Below are 15670 nucleotides of genomic sequence, written 5' to 3'. Positions count from 1 at the left end.
TATCTCTTGCTTCACACACAAGGTGGGGACTTCTTGTTTTTAATTGTTCCAAGTGGGGTCAAGCCCCCAACTTTGAAAGTTCCAATAGTGGGGTCAAGCCCCCAACTTTCAAACTTCAAGCTAGGTTATAGTGCAGCTTCTAGGTAGCTAAAAATTGTGGTTGAGGTTTAATTGAAAGGTAGTAGGAGAAATAGATATTTTTTATAAAAAAAAAACTAAAATGTGCATGAGTATTATTGTTTGACTTTTTATATGTTCAAATGTAGAAATTTTCAAATCAATTGTGAATATAGATGGAAAAAAAATAGATATAAATTACTAAGTGTAAAATGACTTTTCTCATTATTTTAAGTATTTATTTGACGAAATGATTTATTAAGTAAAAGTATGATTGTACCTTAAAAGATAGTACTTTAAAATACTATACATTATATTTTGAGGTAAAAGTAAGCTCATTAAGCTTAAAAGTCTATTAGTATTTTGAGATTTTTTTTTTTAATGACAATACTTATAGTAGTCCTTTCACAGAATTCAAAAGCTTGCCTGGTAACGTGAACTACATAGTGCAACATTACGAGAAGGCTCTAACAAGCAATTTGGAGGAACCCTCAAAAATGATGGGGAGGGTTATGGCTCATCTGTTGGAAAAGGTTAGGAGTACGGGTTTTCTAAATCCCTTCAAATTCAAAGCCGAGAAGATGGAGAGGGTTAGGGAAATCCTGATGAGGTTTGGCTTTCTAAAGGACACGTACCCTTACCAACCTGAGCTTTCACGTCATGTCGTATTGGTTGCACTACTGAGTTGCGTGTTTTTTAGCAGCTTCGACATTATGCAGACTCTTAACGATGACAACAGCATTGTGTGGTGGACTGTACATGTCTGTTTGTTTGCATTCTTCTATTTCTTTTTACAGCCTTGGATTCGATTCTTTTCTCAGCCATTGATAGGGAAACCAAGCTATTCCAATCTTTATAAGTGGTAAATATTACTCCCAATCTTATAACTCTGTTCAAACTTTATTCTGAAAGACATATAGATTTATAACACATTGATACATACATATATAAATGTGCAAAAGGCAGTCAACTTCGCTTGTACATGCTCATCCTTATGCATGTGTGAAGGAAAAATTATCTCCCTTCAATAGATTAATTTCATAATTCAGATTAAATATTATAAATCTAAAAGTATGTATATCTAGTGTGAAATTGTTGAAATTTAAAAAAAAATGACACTTTGAACACTGATAAATATCCTAATCATGAAATGTACACTTGAAAGGAATACTATTCCATGTGTATTTTGAGAGGGAGAAATTTTTCCCCCCTAACATCAAATCCTGACTGCCACTGTAAACAGGTATGTATCTTGGCTTTTCGTAGCGGCTGTGTATCATCTTCCCAGTTCTCACTCAGTGGCAATGTCTATGAGAATGAATCTGCCTTTATTTTTGACAACTTTTGCCTCTTCTATATTCTGTCTTCTCGCCTTCCACTGTATTTTTAAGGGCATCCAGTACATTTTTCCATGTGATGAGACTCAAAAGCTGCCAGACATATGGACCATTTTCCAGTTTTCTGCTGTAAGTCCTGATGAAGACCCTTTTGGTACCTCTATTATATGCTATCAAGTTATAGGTCTTTTCATTTGCTGTGCAAATTAGCTCTGAATAATTTCTCCATGCTTTGAAGGTTGTGAGTATAGCCTGCTGTACTTTTTTGAGTCACTGTAGAGAGGGACCGCTTGAACAAAGTTATTTGATAGACAAAGTCTGTTCATCTTGGCTTGCTCCGTTTGAGTCTGCGAGTTACTATTATTATCATCCGGATGATCTCTTGTGGGGCAACGATGGGATAATATACGTTCCACTTTTTCTCATGTGGGGTAATCAAGTGATAATATTCGTTCCTTATGCCAAGGTGCTGCTGCAACCTATTCTGAGTGAGCTAGTTTTAGTGTTTTTAAGTGTTTTACACTACTGAGAAATACGAATTGATCCATGAACTAAGAAGAATGGAAATCCACCAAAATAAGAAATTTATACATGTGAATGAGAATTTAGCAGCTGCCACATTAATTTATTGCCTAGTCTGCAAGTCATATTAGAAGTTGCTAGTTAAACTGAGTATATATTTATTCAAGATTCAATACAAATTTAATCATAGATAAACTATAAAGCAAATATATTTCAAATACATGTACACATGCAGTGTTTAACATATGAAAATAGAGTGAAAACCCAATAGGTAAAAACACTCCCAGGCCAAGCCCAAATCATCAAATCTTCTATGAAGGTTTTTGCAATACAAATGATACTCACACAACTTCCTGCTGGATGCATAGTCAAAGTACTCGAGCTCCCCACTTCTGCTAACAACTGCAGTCTCCTACCACATTCCTTCACAACAACTTGATGCTGCAAGTGTATCCGTTGACTGCAAATTTGATCTCTTAGTTACTCCTAAGTTTCTTAAGGATTTGACCAAGTGTCTACTGAGAGTTACCGTCCTATCTTGCGTGATCGAGCCTTGATCTTGCTTGACTATAGTTGACTATAGTCTTCACTCTTTCACAATGAACCAAAGTTTCAACCTTTAATTTAGTCCTCTTTACCCCAATTCAAATTATATTTACAAAATAAAAAATTACTAGTAAATTTGACATGGAATATATTAATAGTCAAAACTAAAAATCCTAACAGAGTAAAAACAAAAAATTTTAGAATTCTTAATACCAATAGCATTTTCAATTTTTTTATGTCATCTTGTATTATCCTATGTGTATATTTTGGATTTTTCAGTTCTTTTATGTACTTACTCTGTCATATACATATTCTCTCTTTTTGTTTTTTCTTTTTCAGTTAGCTAGCACTAGCAGTGAGTCATCACCTGCGAGTTCTTCAGACGAAATCAATCTCATCTACTCATGCTGGGTCACATTTATGGGCCTGTACATTGCCAATTATGTAGCAGAGAGGTCACTTGAGTGAGTATTATATATACTTGATCTCCTAACGTGCAAAGCGTTTTTAATAATTTCTATAAACTTATAGTACTAGTTGACATGAATTAGGACGTAGAGATGCTTTAGCCTAGAGATGAGCTGTATTGAGTTGTTCTTAATTAATTCTTATGTTCTTATGGTCAGACCAGGTGAAAAATACAAGAAGAATAAGCAAACGAAGCCTGATTTTTTAGATATGGTTCCCTGGTATTCAGGGTATATTTCTACCATATTTTATTTATTTAATATTAAGTATTTTTTCTCTTCCAAACACCCCCTTCAGTTGTTTTTGTTCTGGTGGTGGCTATGTGTTGCAGTACATCAGCTGATCTATACAAGACTGTTTTTGACCTCGTGGTATCAGTAACTGTATTCCTAGGTCGCTTTGACATGCGTATATTGCAGGTATATATAGGTGTATACTTAGCACACATCATTTAAAATCTCATCTTTTTTATTCTTACATATGACAATAAGTTCCTTTATTCCTTTAAATTTGTTATGGAAAAAAAAATCTGGATATGGATCATAATTAAGTAACTTCTTTTATCTCCCCTTTCCTTCCATCTTAGGCTGCAATGAATCAAATTCAAGTTGTGCCAAAAAATAAGAAGGAGGCTCAAGCTGGAATTCAACAAGGAGATTATTTATATGATCATTTTAGTAAAGAAAAAGAACTATGGTTCGACTTCATGGCTGACACCGGTGATGGTGGGAACTCAACTTATACTGTGGCACGACTACTTGCTCAGCCCCATATTAAAACCAATTCTGGAATCTTAAAACGCGGAGACTTATTACTCATTGGTGGGGATCTTGCGTAAGTTGGCAATACATATTATGATTCATAACATGATAATTTGCCATTTTCTTTATGTCGTTAGCCTTTTAATTTTTTGATTTGAGGCAAAAATTTTTACTATTTTTTAAAATAATTATTAAGGTGTCATACGTGATTGTTGTTAAATTTTCATTTGTTATACTATTCTACTTCTTTTTGCTGAGAGGCTATACTATTCTACTTCAATTGTGTTACTACTATGTTTATATATTACTTGCTGTCACATATGTTGTTTAATTTTGAACATTTGCTTTTAGGGTTTAATTTTGATTGTTTCACATGTAAGGGTATTCATACTTGTTTACATCATGTTAACACTCTTTCATATCATGTAAAAATGTGGATATCAATTATAAAAGTGTTGGTATTATGTGAAACAATCATTACTTTTATTATTATAGGTATCCCAATCCCTCGGAGTTTACATATGAAAGGCGCCTTTTTCGTCCTTTTAAGTATGCACTTCAGCCACCACCCTGTCATGAACAAGGACATATGGGTGTCAAGAAGCTTGATGAGATGCCTCCCTGTTATGAACAACAACGTATGGCTGTTGACAAGTCCGCAATCCCTCCTGGGATGACTGGGCTGAAGAAAGACAAAAAAAGAATCAAAAAACGAAAACAATCATTGCCATATGATGGACCTCGGTGTTTTGTTATTCCCGGAAACCATGGTTGATCTTAGTTTTTATATAGCTTCATCATCTTCTTAATTACTTTTTTTGAATCAGAAAAAAAGGGAATATCTTGTATATATAAAGAAAACATGATGAAAAGTAGTATTAATTTTATTACAAAAATAACTTACAAAATATAAATTGATGTCTTAATAAATATATGTGGTTTCACTTTACTATATTCACGATAAACTTATAGTATCCTATAGAAAAAAAGTATTAGGATCATCTACAATTCATTGGAAATCTTTTTACTATATATTTTCGATGAAAATTGCCGTTCATGTATCACTTTTTTTTTTGTTTTGGAGAAGAACATTCTTCATACTCCTTTAAGAACACTTGCATCTAGATTGTCACTGTTTTGTGGTAAAATTTTGTTTTTGCTTGACAGATTGGTTTGATGGACTTCACACCTTTACGAGAAATATATGTCATAGGAGCTGGTTGGGTGGGTGGTTCATGCCTCAGAAGAAGAGTTATTTCGCCTTGCAACTCCCTATGGGATGGTGGATATTCGGTCTTGATCTTGCACTCCATGGTGATATCGATGTCTACCAATTTGAATTCTTCTCTAAATTAGCTAGGAACATGGTATATACTTACATATGTTACTTAAAGCATTAAATTAGTGGATGAGAGTAATTAATTGCCTATGCATGCATATGCATTTTATACCATGAAGTATATAAATATGTATTATTATTATATGGATGATCTTAATGTTAATTGACTTTACCTTGCTTGTATATAACTATGTGTAATTAAGGTGAGAAGGACAGACTCAGTAATCATCATGACACACCAACCAGACTGGCTTCTTGATTGGTATGAGAATGGTGATTTTCAAAAAGATACTTCAGACTACCAATCAAATGGAAATAATGTCTCAAACCTGATATGTAACATTTTAAAAGAAAGGTGTAAACTTCGAATTGCTGGGGATATACATCACTATATGCACCATTCAGTTGTTAGATCAGATAAGTTAGATAATTCTCAGCCGAAAAGAAAGAATGAACCAATTTATCCCCAACATCTACTTGTAAATGGTTGTGGTGGTGCATTTGCACATCCCACCCATGTCTTCAGCAATTTCAAAGAATCTCATGGAGTTTCCTATAAGTGCAAACATCCTTATCCTCCTTACGAAATTTCAAGAAGGGTAATAGTGAAATTTTATTTTTTGTTCTTCCATTTCCTTTAATTACCAACTTCACATTTTATGACATTTTTCTTCTGCTTCTTGCTTAATACATCTTATTGATTTTTAATTTGCAGCTTGCATTAAGAAATATTTGGAATTTCAGAAAGGAAAATTGGCAGTTTGACTTTATTGGTGGCATTATTTACTTTACGCTGGTCTTTTCTATGTTCCCACAGGTGAATTTCTTTTCTACTCCTAGTAGACTACTCAAATTTATAATGGTTTTTCTCTCAGATTTAAATCTCTATGTAGGAAACATTAGGAATTCATTGCAAAATTTATATTAGTAGACAGTATCTAGTTGATTTTTACTACTTTTTCTTTTTCTTTTTCATGTTCTTCTCCAGTGTGAGCTTGATCACATTTTCCAGGAAGATTCAATTTCTGGTTTCTCGAGGAGTTTCTTTGGCACGGTGTGGAATGCTTTTATATTCATGATGGATCTCTCTTATGTGTCTCTAGGAGGTGCTACGCTATTGCTAATTCTGGCAATTGCATTTGTACCTTCCAAAGTGTCAAGTAAGACACGCGTTATGATTGGAGTTCTTCATGTTTCTGCTCATCTGACCGCAGCTCTAATTCTTATGTTGGTGCTGGAATTGGGTATTGAGACCTTTGTCCGGCATAAACTTGTAGCAACTTCAGGTCAGTTTTTCCTCTTTTATGTGACATTCAGCGAATTTTTTCTTGCTTCAAATAGTATCAAAGAGTACGGTAATGTTTTCTGTTATATGTTGATTGATTTATTTACATCTAACATAGTAAAGAAACAACTAAAATAAGACCTAACACTTGCACGCTAACAAATTCAACCACAATTTTTTTTTTCTTGTTCAGGCTATCACTCTTTATATCGGTGGCACCAATCTATGTTCCATAGGCACCTCCCAGTTCCAATTGCCATTCAAGATAGTATAAAACGATGGACTTTTGGGCTTTATCCGGCATGCATCAAGTATCTCATGTCTGCATTTGATCTACCAGAGGTGAGAACAATAGGTACAAGGACCCAAAAAAAAAAAAATTCAATGACTAAAGTAACATATTGTGATTGGAGCAAGAGTTTTTACACACTAGTGCGTATACACACGTGTAAAAGAGCAATAAAATCCTGAGTTAATTCATGTTTTCAATTTCAAAATCGTGAGTTAGACTTGCGATTTTAGTGTTACTACCACACAAGTGTGAAAGAAACACTATTCTTGTGATTTATGTTAATAAAAATGATATCAGTTGTAAGCCTATGCAAAAATAATGTTTTTTTTATTACAAATTCACAATTTATTACATGAGAAATGCTCTTTCTTAATTACTCCACAAACATGCTTCTTCTTCCTCTTCTCTACTGACCAATATTCATATGAAATGTGCAATCAGCTCATGGCTGTGACAAGAAGCAATATTTGCAAGAATGGGATGGAGTCTATCTCTCGATGGGGTGCAATCATTTATTATGCTTCCGTATTCCTTTATTTCTGGGTCTTGTCAACCCCTGCTGTTTCCCTTGTATTTGGAAGCTACTTATACGTCTGCGTCAATTGGTTGAACTTACACTACGATGAAGCCTTCTCCTCACTTAGGATTGCTGATTACAAGGCATTCACGCGATTTCACATCAAACATAATGGTGATCTTGAAGTTTTCACCCTCGCAGTTGATAAGGTAAGAAATTAACCCTTATAGGTGTAATTATATATATATCAGATACATTCAAATAAATTTATAGACAAACAGTTAATTTAAATTAGTAAAGCCAAATTGTTTGTTTTTGTGCTTGAATTTGAATGGTGGACTATGGTAAATACATGAACAAAAATAGAGCATCTGTCTTTCATAGAAGAAAAAAGTTTTTAATTTTAATTTTTCTTATTGTTTTATCTTGTATAAAATCCATGAACCTAATGAATATGGGATCTGGATCATTGACATTTAGGTACCAGAGGATTGGGAGCTGGATCCTGAATGGGAGGGGCCGAATTCAAATGAGTTGAGCCACCATAGAAAGAATCCCAGCCAATGGAAAGCTGCTGATTCGGATCAGGAGCCGTTAAACACAGTTAGGATTATTGACAAATTCGTTATTCCACAAAAACCTATTCCTGAATCTCTTGATGATATCAGTGGAAGTGAAACAGAATAATAAATCCGATTTCTTGGTCAAATACTCACCGACTAGGGCCGATGAAAGCAACAAATAATGTCTTGTAAAGCAGTGCTACACATGATCAATTGTACAATAATTCATTCTTTTTCATGCGGCGCAGCTCATCTAGGATTGTAAAAAAGCCAAGCTATGAATGAAAAGGTTCAGTTAGGCAATTGTGTACATTTATTTTTGGGGAAAATGTAAAATTTTAAATGAAATAAAAAAGGTCAAAATCAAATTGACTTTTTTTTTTTTTTTTTGAGAATCAAATCAGATTGACCTTAATCTCTTAGTTTAAAATTGTAAGCCAGTACAATGTAAATTTAACATTGTACCCTGCAAAGAAAAAGCAGTACAACACTTAGTTTACCTAATTGCTTGATTAATTGACATTACTGAACACAAATTTCACCACCAGCATAAAGTATAAGCAACTATATTAGCAGTAGCCAGCCCATGCAGAGCTAAACATAGCAGTACTGCAACTTACACCATCAAGAAAAAAAACAGGTGAAATATTCTCATAAGAATTTTGTCACGCCCAAGTTCAGCCAGTGTAGCATCTCTGCTGATCCTCTCTAGCTTCTAGGGTTATACCATCCTCGGCCTTTTGGCTAAGATCGAGTGTAGCTTCTAGGGTTATAATCCAAATACAAATAGCGTTGTCACATGTCTATGCCACTAATGTCTCAAGACATGGACATCAGCCCTAAGAATGAACAACATAGAAATTATAAAACTCATTGCAAACAATGATAAACGAGAGTAAAACAAAAGAACAAAAGAAAGTGTATATCAACAGAATGTCAGGAACGAGGCCAATGGACTTTGGGAAAATTGACACCTCCAGCCACATAAGAAAATGGTGGTTGGTGACAAAGCTAGAACTCGATCCATAGGACCCAAACCAAAAAGACTGATTTGAGTTGGTTTGGCTCGATTCTCTGAGTTAGAGAATTGTGTTACCTGACCCAACCTGAACTAGATATATATATATATATATATATATATATATATATATATATATATATATATGTATGTATATATGTATGTATGTATGTATGTATGTATGTTACGTACAAATCTTAATATTATACATTGCTGCAATATAAAATTATAGATACATCATCAAATAGTGTGTACTATCCCTTTTCTTTTGTCATCTACATCTGTTTCTACTCTTTAATATACTAGTCCATTTTGTTTTTAAGAGAAAAGAGACCCATGGAACCAAACTTAGCCAATCCAGAAAAAGATATTTGGTTTGGGTTGGTTCATTTCTATAGCTAATTCCGTTTGGTTTTGGGTTGAATTTGGTTGTCTGGATTGTTAATTTTCCCAGAATCAAACTACTACCAACCCGAACCAAGTTGCACCTCCAAAAAGGGGTATGTATGTTTCTTAGTAGAGAGAGAGAGAGAGAACAAAAGGAAGTTGTGCCCAAGGTGAAAACTCCATCTGCAACACCTACAACAAGTGCGTGAGGTAGCAATGGTGGAGTGGCAGAAACGTAGTGGTTACCAGTAAAAACAAAACCTTGTTTCAAGGGGATTTCAAAATTGAGGTCAATTAGTAATAAATAATATCATTTTATTTTTAAAATAAGATTATCAGCCCATAACATGTTTAGTTCAAAACAATAGGCAATTTCTTTCCATAGTCCATCAGATAAAATATTGTAAACAATTTTCAAAAGGCTTGTAACTGAACTTACTGGGCAACATCAGGTAGTAGGTCTCATAGTAATATATAATACAATTTTAATTTTAGAATAAAAATAGATCATCAACCCATAACATGGTTTGTTCTTCAAACAATAGGAAATTTCTTTCCATAGTCCATCAGATAAAATATTGTTAACAATTTTCAAAAGGCTTGTGACTTTACTTACTGGTCAACATCAGGTAGTATCATAAAGAATGAACTTAGTAGTCTACATGGCACTAAAACACTACAAGACTAAAAGGGCAACTTCAACAACCCAGAGCATACCAGGAGTCATTCAGAGGAAGCTTTGCTGTACTTTGGGAGAAAGAACTGAGATCCAGCCCCCTGCACATCAATCATCCAGTCCAATAGGACTTTTTAATAGGATAATTTGGTAAAGGGATCAGAGTTATCAAAAAAGAAAAAAGCTAACTAAAAAAGCTTCAAGGTAATAGAGCATGAGGAAAGTCATTGAAATGATTTCCAGCATATCTGTTCAATTTACTAATGAACAAACAAAAAAGAAGAATTGTAACTTCACCTCTTGACAAACATTCAGAATTGTAATTTGAGATGACTTCATAAGATGATCAAGCGGACAATCTGCCCCAGGAAACGAAATGCCTTTGTTGCTTCTTTTAGGCATCTGTTTTCCTCATCACGACACCAGTGCTGCATCAAAGAATTATAAATATCCAACAGATAAGTATTAGAGATCTCCCAACTTCAAACTAATGCAAATCAATTAGACATGGCAGGCACATGTATTAACCTCTCCAAGCATGTTGAGCTTCTTGTGAACATCTTTTATCAACTCTGCAACATTGCCCTCCCATCTGAAGAACTCCAACTCCCTTCCTTCTAGGAGCTTCTCAGAAACCTAAAGACAACAAATCAACAAGAAAGTGCTGTATTGATGGTTTGATACACATGCTTGAAAAAAATATAAACATTTGGAGAGATTTAATTTTTCTTGATGTGTCCAAATAGGGAAAAGTTTTATACAGGCCATCGGCCATCAACCCATCCAGGGACATCCAGTGAAAGAGTAACCATACATTGTCCAAATTATTGCAAGTGCTTAGGGCTCAATAAATGAGTGTCGCTTAAAATCTGTGATAAATGTAATAGGAAAATAACACAGAAATCACACAAATACACACAAGTGAATCTATGTGTCCGTGCCATGTCTATAAAGAAACCAACTTCATTTCAACTTTAAACTTGAATCATCTACAAAATACATGTCGGGGTGTCACCTTGAGACTAAGGCTTGATCGTTATTGTTGTTGTTGTATCATTTCCCAAATACTCAATAAATTACTGTAAAAGGATATTTTTCCAACCATGAAACACCGATACAGCATCAAATTGCTGAAGCAGCATGGACAAGAATATAAAATTACGCATACTTGTCTTGCTATAACTTGACCTCCTGCTATATGTGAAAAATATATATTGTAGAAATGGCACATGAACAATGGGGCACTCTTCTCTGAAAGTTCCCCCAAATACTTGGCATAAGATATCCCCGGACCGCTAGGTTAAGGAATCACAAAGCCCTGCTGCCTAAGCCACTCTAAATCTTTTTCAAGAGCTTCTGATCGCTCCAATCCAGTTTTTCTGAAATAGGCATCTGTAATAAAATAAAAAAATCCCACACATTAGAATCTCACAAAAACCACCAACTCTTATTTTCTTGCATCAAAATTATCCTACAATTTTTTTTTTTTTCCCATCAACGGGTTTAAATACAAGATTGGTTCCTAAAGTTTAGCTCATAAGCAATTTTAGTGCATTAACGACATTGACAAACTAAAAACTGACACGTCATCATTATATTGGACACATTAGAGACTAAAAATGTTCACTTAAAAAATTTGTAAAGAACTAAAATTAGTCAATTCAAGTTTTTTAGGGACTAAAAGCGATTACTTTAATGCTCTGTTTGTTTTGTAGCAATTTCTGTATTTTCCAGTATTTGGACAATCCCAATAAAGTGGAAAATGTTTTCCGCGCGAATAACGTTTCCAAAACTACACATGCTTAAGAAACCACCATAAATAAACTACCAGCCACAAATGATTTCCAGTTCATTTTCAAGGTCACAACCAAACACAAAAAAAGTGAGTTAGTTTTCAAGAAAATGTTTTCCCTGAAAATGGGTCATTTTCAAGAAAACATTTTCCGTTTGAAACATAAAATAGCATATCAGATTGTCAGGACAAAAATAAAATTAAACTCAGTCACTCACAGGCAACGTGACTGGATTCATCGACAATGCGCTCCACAGTGTAGAAGACGAGTTTGCTATCAACCAAATAATTGAGGAAACCTTCCATGCTGGGCTGCCACGTCACTCCTCCATCATCACCATCATTATCTGCAGCTAAATTATCGTCTTCACCGAGTGAATCTTTAGTGTATTTTTTGCCTTTAACGTTTCGGAGTCTCATAGCAACGAACCTCATCTCTTCAGTGATTCCTATGCTTTCTCCTGGATACTGCCTCCTATACCTCTTCCTCCGCTTTATAATTGGCGGAGCACTGGTTGTGGTTGTTGTTGAAATCGACGGAGATGGTGAATACGACGACGTGTTGGAACCAGAGCAACATAGAATTTGGGCTCTTCTTTTACTCATACTCTTCTTCTTCTGATTCGTCGTGTTCGTTGAAATGAAGGAAGAAGAATGCATTGGCATTGAGTGTTGTTGTAGTAGAAGAGGTTGCTGCACCGTTGTCTTCAATAACGACATCGTTTAACTCCAACAGTAGGGTGAGAGAGAGAGAGAGAGAGAGAGACAATGGTGGTTCTGAACTTCTGATTTACTGATATTTTCTTGTACTTCAGCAAGAGAATTTGGGCTTCAAATTAATGGGCTTCATAGCTGTTATTGGGCTTTTTGGCCTCACGGGCTGTGATTACAGTGGAATTATTGGGTACCAATTACAGTTTTTTTTTTTTTTTGAAAGCCAAACGTAATTAAATTCATTAAATGGGGCCTAAGCCCATAGATAAAACATCCATACAGATTTGATCAGTGATCAGGGGTGGGGTATCCTCCACCCATGCAATACAATCATCAACATTACAAGCATTTCTAGCAAGCAAATGTGCTGCAATATTGCAGCGTCTTCGCACATGGTTGGTTTCCCACTTCTTGAATGCCTTCAACCTCGTTCTTGAGCTCTCCACCAATTTCTTGATTGAGCTTGAGGATTGGTCAGGATTCACAAGAGCGGACATAACTATTGAAGCATCTCCCTCAATCACTACTTCTCCGAGTCCCAAGTCTCTTGCCAATGCAATTCCTTCCTCAGCTAAAGGAATTTCTTACACATTGCTCCCATCAGCTCTCCTTTCTCGTTTTTGATTACCACTCCCACTCCTGACTGCCCTGCCTCTTTAAACACAGCCCCGTCGATGTTGACTTTGAACCATCCAGGCTTTGGGGGGCGCCATGTTGGTTTGCTCCACCCTTTCGTTCTGTGATTGGTGTCATTTTAAGTATTGTTTTGCCGAAACTCCTCCACGTAGTTGGCTGCATCCCTGGCTACTGTTTTGGCCAGTTTGCATCTGCCTTCATGCTTTACCAGGTTTCTGTTCTTCCAAATTCCCTAGGCTGTGGTTGCAAATAGTTCCCAATCCATCTCCATTGCATACTCCTTCATCAACTAGATAATGTCGATGAATTCTTCCTGCTGTGAAATTCTAGAAGGTAACTTAATACCTGATTCCTTCCACACCTCCGTAGCCATCGAGCAATTCCATAAGGTATGATGTTTCTTTTTCACCACAGAACACGCAACCATCCAATTTCCCTATTTTCCTTCTGACTAGGCAGTGGTTTATGCCTTTGTGGGCAGAATGTTTTTGCAAGCCCTCCATAAAAAAATGTTTAATTTTGTTTGGACATTTCAGCTACCAAATGGACTTCCATATATTAGTCATCTTTGAATTATCCGAGCTAGTCCCTTGGTCACTGTTCTGATGGCCTTTTTTGAGAGCTTGCAGGGCTACCCCATACGCAATTCGGACTATAAAATTCCCATTATTCGTCCAAGTCTAAACTAAGGAATCCTCAGGTAGACCAGGGCTGATTGGGATGCTCAAGATTGCATTAGCCTCATGAGGGAGGAAAATGCTATTTACTTTCTCCATATCCCATGTACCTTTTCTACAATTCATCAGGTCAGCTACTCACTCCACATCTACCCCTTGTCTTCTTGGACTGCATACTTTGAAAGAAACAGGATTTGGGAGCCATCTGTCCTCCCAGACATTAATCATTCTCCCATTCCCAATGATCCATCTCATGCCCCTCTCAAGAATACCCGTTGCAGCCCATATGCTTCGCCATGCATAGGAAGGGTTCCTTCCCAGTTGGGCCTCCATAAAGCTTGAGTTCTTGAAATATCTGGCCTTGTAAACTTTGTGAAGAAGGGAGGAAGTATTCTGAAGAAGCCGCTAGCCTTGTTTGGTAAGGAGAGCAAGATTGAATGCTCTTAAGTCCTTAAAACCCAGCCCTCCGTCTATTTTCCTAGTACACATTCTGTCCCATGAAACCCAAGCCATTTTCCTCTCACTTCCTTGTTGCCCCCACCAGAAACTATTCACCATACTATTTAGCTATCGGCATAAAGAATCCGGGAGCTTAAAATAGTCCATTGTGTAAATGGGGGTGGCTTGGGCCACCGCTTTGATGAGGATTTCCTTACCTACACTTAATAGGAGCTTACCTTTCCACCCGGCAATCCTTCTTCTCACTTGATCCTTCAGTCCATTAAATGCTTTCTTTTTTTCCTTTTCCTATCATCGAAGGCAACCCCAAGTATTTTTCATATTGCTGAATGATTTGAGCTCCAAAAAGGTCCTTCACCCCCTCTTGTACTGCCCTCTTTGTGTTTTTACTAAAGAAAATGGAGGTTTTTTTCCTATTTAATTTCTGACCAGAGTCCCTTTCATAGTTTGTCAGAATTTTGCTCACTCGACTACTTTCTTCAGTGGAAGCTTCACAAAAAATTATACAATCATCAGCAGATAGCAAATGAGAAATCTGAGGTGCCCCTCTACACACTTTTACTCCGCTTAAACTTCCCAAATTCACCTCCCTTTTAATCATGGCTGACAGACCTTTGGCACGCAACAGAAAAAAAGTAGGGGGATATAGGATCCCCTTGTCGCAGCCCCCTAGTAGGATTAATGCAGTCTTTTGGGACCCCATTAATGAGGACTGAGTAAGATACCATCTTCACGCACATCATGGAAAGGGCAATCCACCTTTCTTGAAAACCCATTCCCCTCATTATAGCCTCTAAATACCTCCATTCTACCCTATCGTATGCCTTACTCATGTCGAGTTTAATGGCCATCAACCCTTTCCTTGTTTTCTTGATACTGTGCATTGTCTCAAACGCGACGAGCACGTAATCTGCGATTTATCCCCTTGGCACAAACGCACTTCGGGCTTCATTTATAACTTCAGGTAGGATCTTTTTTAGTCTATTAGCGAGGACTTTTTATATAATTTATAAAGTACGTTGCACAAGCTAATAGGTCTAGACTCTATAATTTTTTTGTGGACACTTCACTTTTGGAATTAGGCAGATATAAGTCTCATTTACACCATTAGGCATGACACCATTGTTTAAAGCATGCAGAACACACTTAATAACATTAGGGCCTACTATATTCCAATATTTTTGGAAGAAAATGGGAGACATACCATCCAGACCCGAAGATTTGGTGGGGTACATCTGCCACAGCGCCGCTCTAACTTCTTCAGCCTTGAAATCTTCCAAGAGTAGTGTGTTCATCTCCGGTGATATCCTCGTACTTACTGCCTCCAGATTGGGTTCGTATAATGCAGCTTGTTTAGTACTATAGATTGAAGAAAAATAATTCAGGATAATTTCCTCCACTTGCTTTTGGTCCTCACACCACTCCCCATTGGCTGACCAAAGCCCTCAATCTTGTTTGTGCGTTGTCTTTGTGTTGCGGTCGCATGAAAAAATTGAGTATTTTGATCACCACCAATTACAAGTTTATATTTAAACATGTAAAATTTAGCAAAAGCGTGAGTTTG

The 15670-nt window shown here is 36.2% G+C and overlaps 1 protein-coding gene, 1 long non-coding RNA gene and 1 pseudogene across 2 annotated transcripts; 2 read left to right on the top strand and 1 right to left on the bottom strand.

Moving 5' to 3' along the window:
• The first annotated feature begins 585 nt into the window (after nt 1-585).
• On the top strand, nt 586-1910 carry LOC142610630 (uncharacterized). The gene is made up of 3 exons (XR_012839842.1): nt 586-979; nt 1361-1583; nt 1693-1910. It is a non-coding gene; the product is annotated as an uncharacterized LOC142610630 (long non-coding RNA).
• Nucleotides 1911-2310: 400 nt separating this feature from the next.
• On the top strand, nt 2311-8033 carry LOC142637993 (uncharacterized). The gene is made up of 12 exons (XM_075812010.1): nt 2311-2349; nt 2862-2986; nt 3149-3220; nt 3322-3409; nt 3577-3824; nt 4247-4521; nt 4919-5118; nt 5806-5907; nt 6079-6376; nt 6569-6717; nt 7109-7393; nt 7665-8033. Exons 1-12 carry the CDS (start codon nt 2311-2313, stop codon nt 7869-7871), a joined length of 2088 nt encoding a protein of 695 aa, XP_075668125.1. The 3' UTR covers nt 7872-8033.
• A 1581-nt stretch (nt 8034-9614) lies between these two features.
• Nucleotides 9615-12368, bottom strand: LOC142610620 (putative inactive heme oxygenase 2, chloroplastic; annotated as a pseudogene).
• Between the last annotated feature and the right edge of the window lie 3302 nt (nt 12369-15670).

Source organism: Castanea sativa, chromosome 1, assembly GCF_040712315.1.
Source record: "Castanea sativa cultivar Marrone di Chiusa Pesio chromosome 1, ASM4071231v1".
Taxonomy (NCBI): Eukaryota; Viridiplantae; Streptophyta; class Magnoliopsida; order Fagales; family Fagaceae; genus Castanea; species Castanea sativa.
This window is presented reverse-complemented; position numbering and strand designations above follow the sequence as displayed.

Bases quoted from the DNA above. Each gene is read 5' to 3' on its own strand.
- LOC142637993 (XM_075812010.1), top strand. From the start codon at position 2,311: ATGATACTCACACAACTTCCTGCTGGATGCATAGTCAAA. The intron at 5,908-6,078 runs GTGAATTTCTTT...GTTCTTCTCCAG, and splicing joins TCTTTTCTATGTTCCCACAG to TGTGAGCTTGATCACATTTT. The intron at 6,718-7,108 runs GTGAGAACAATA...ATGTGCAATCAG, and splicing joins CTGCATTTGATCTACCAGAG to CTCATGGCTGTGACAAGAAG.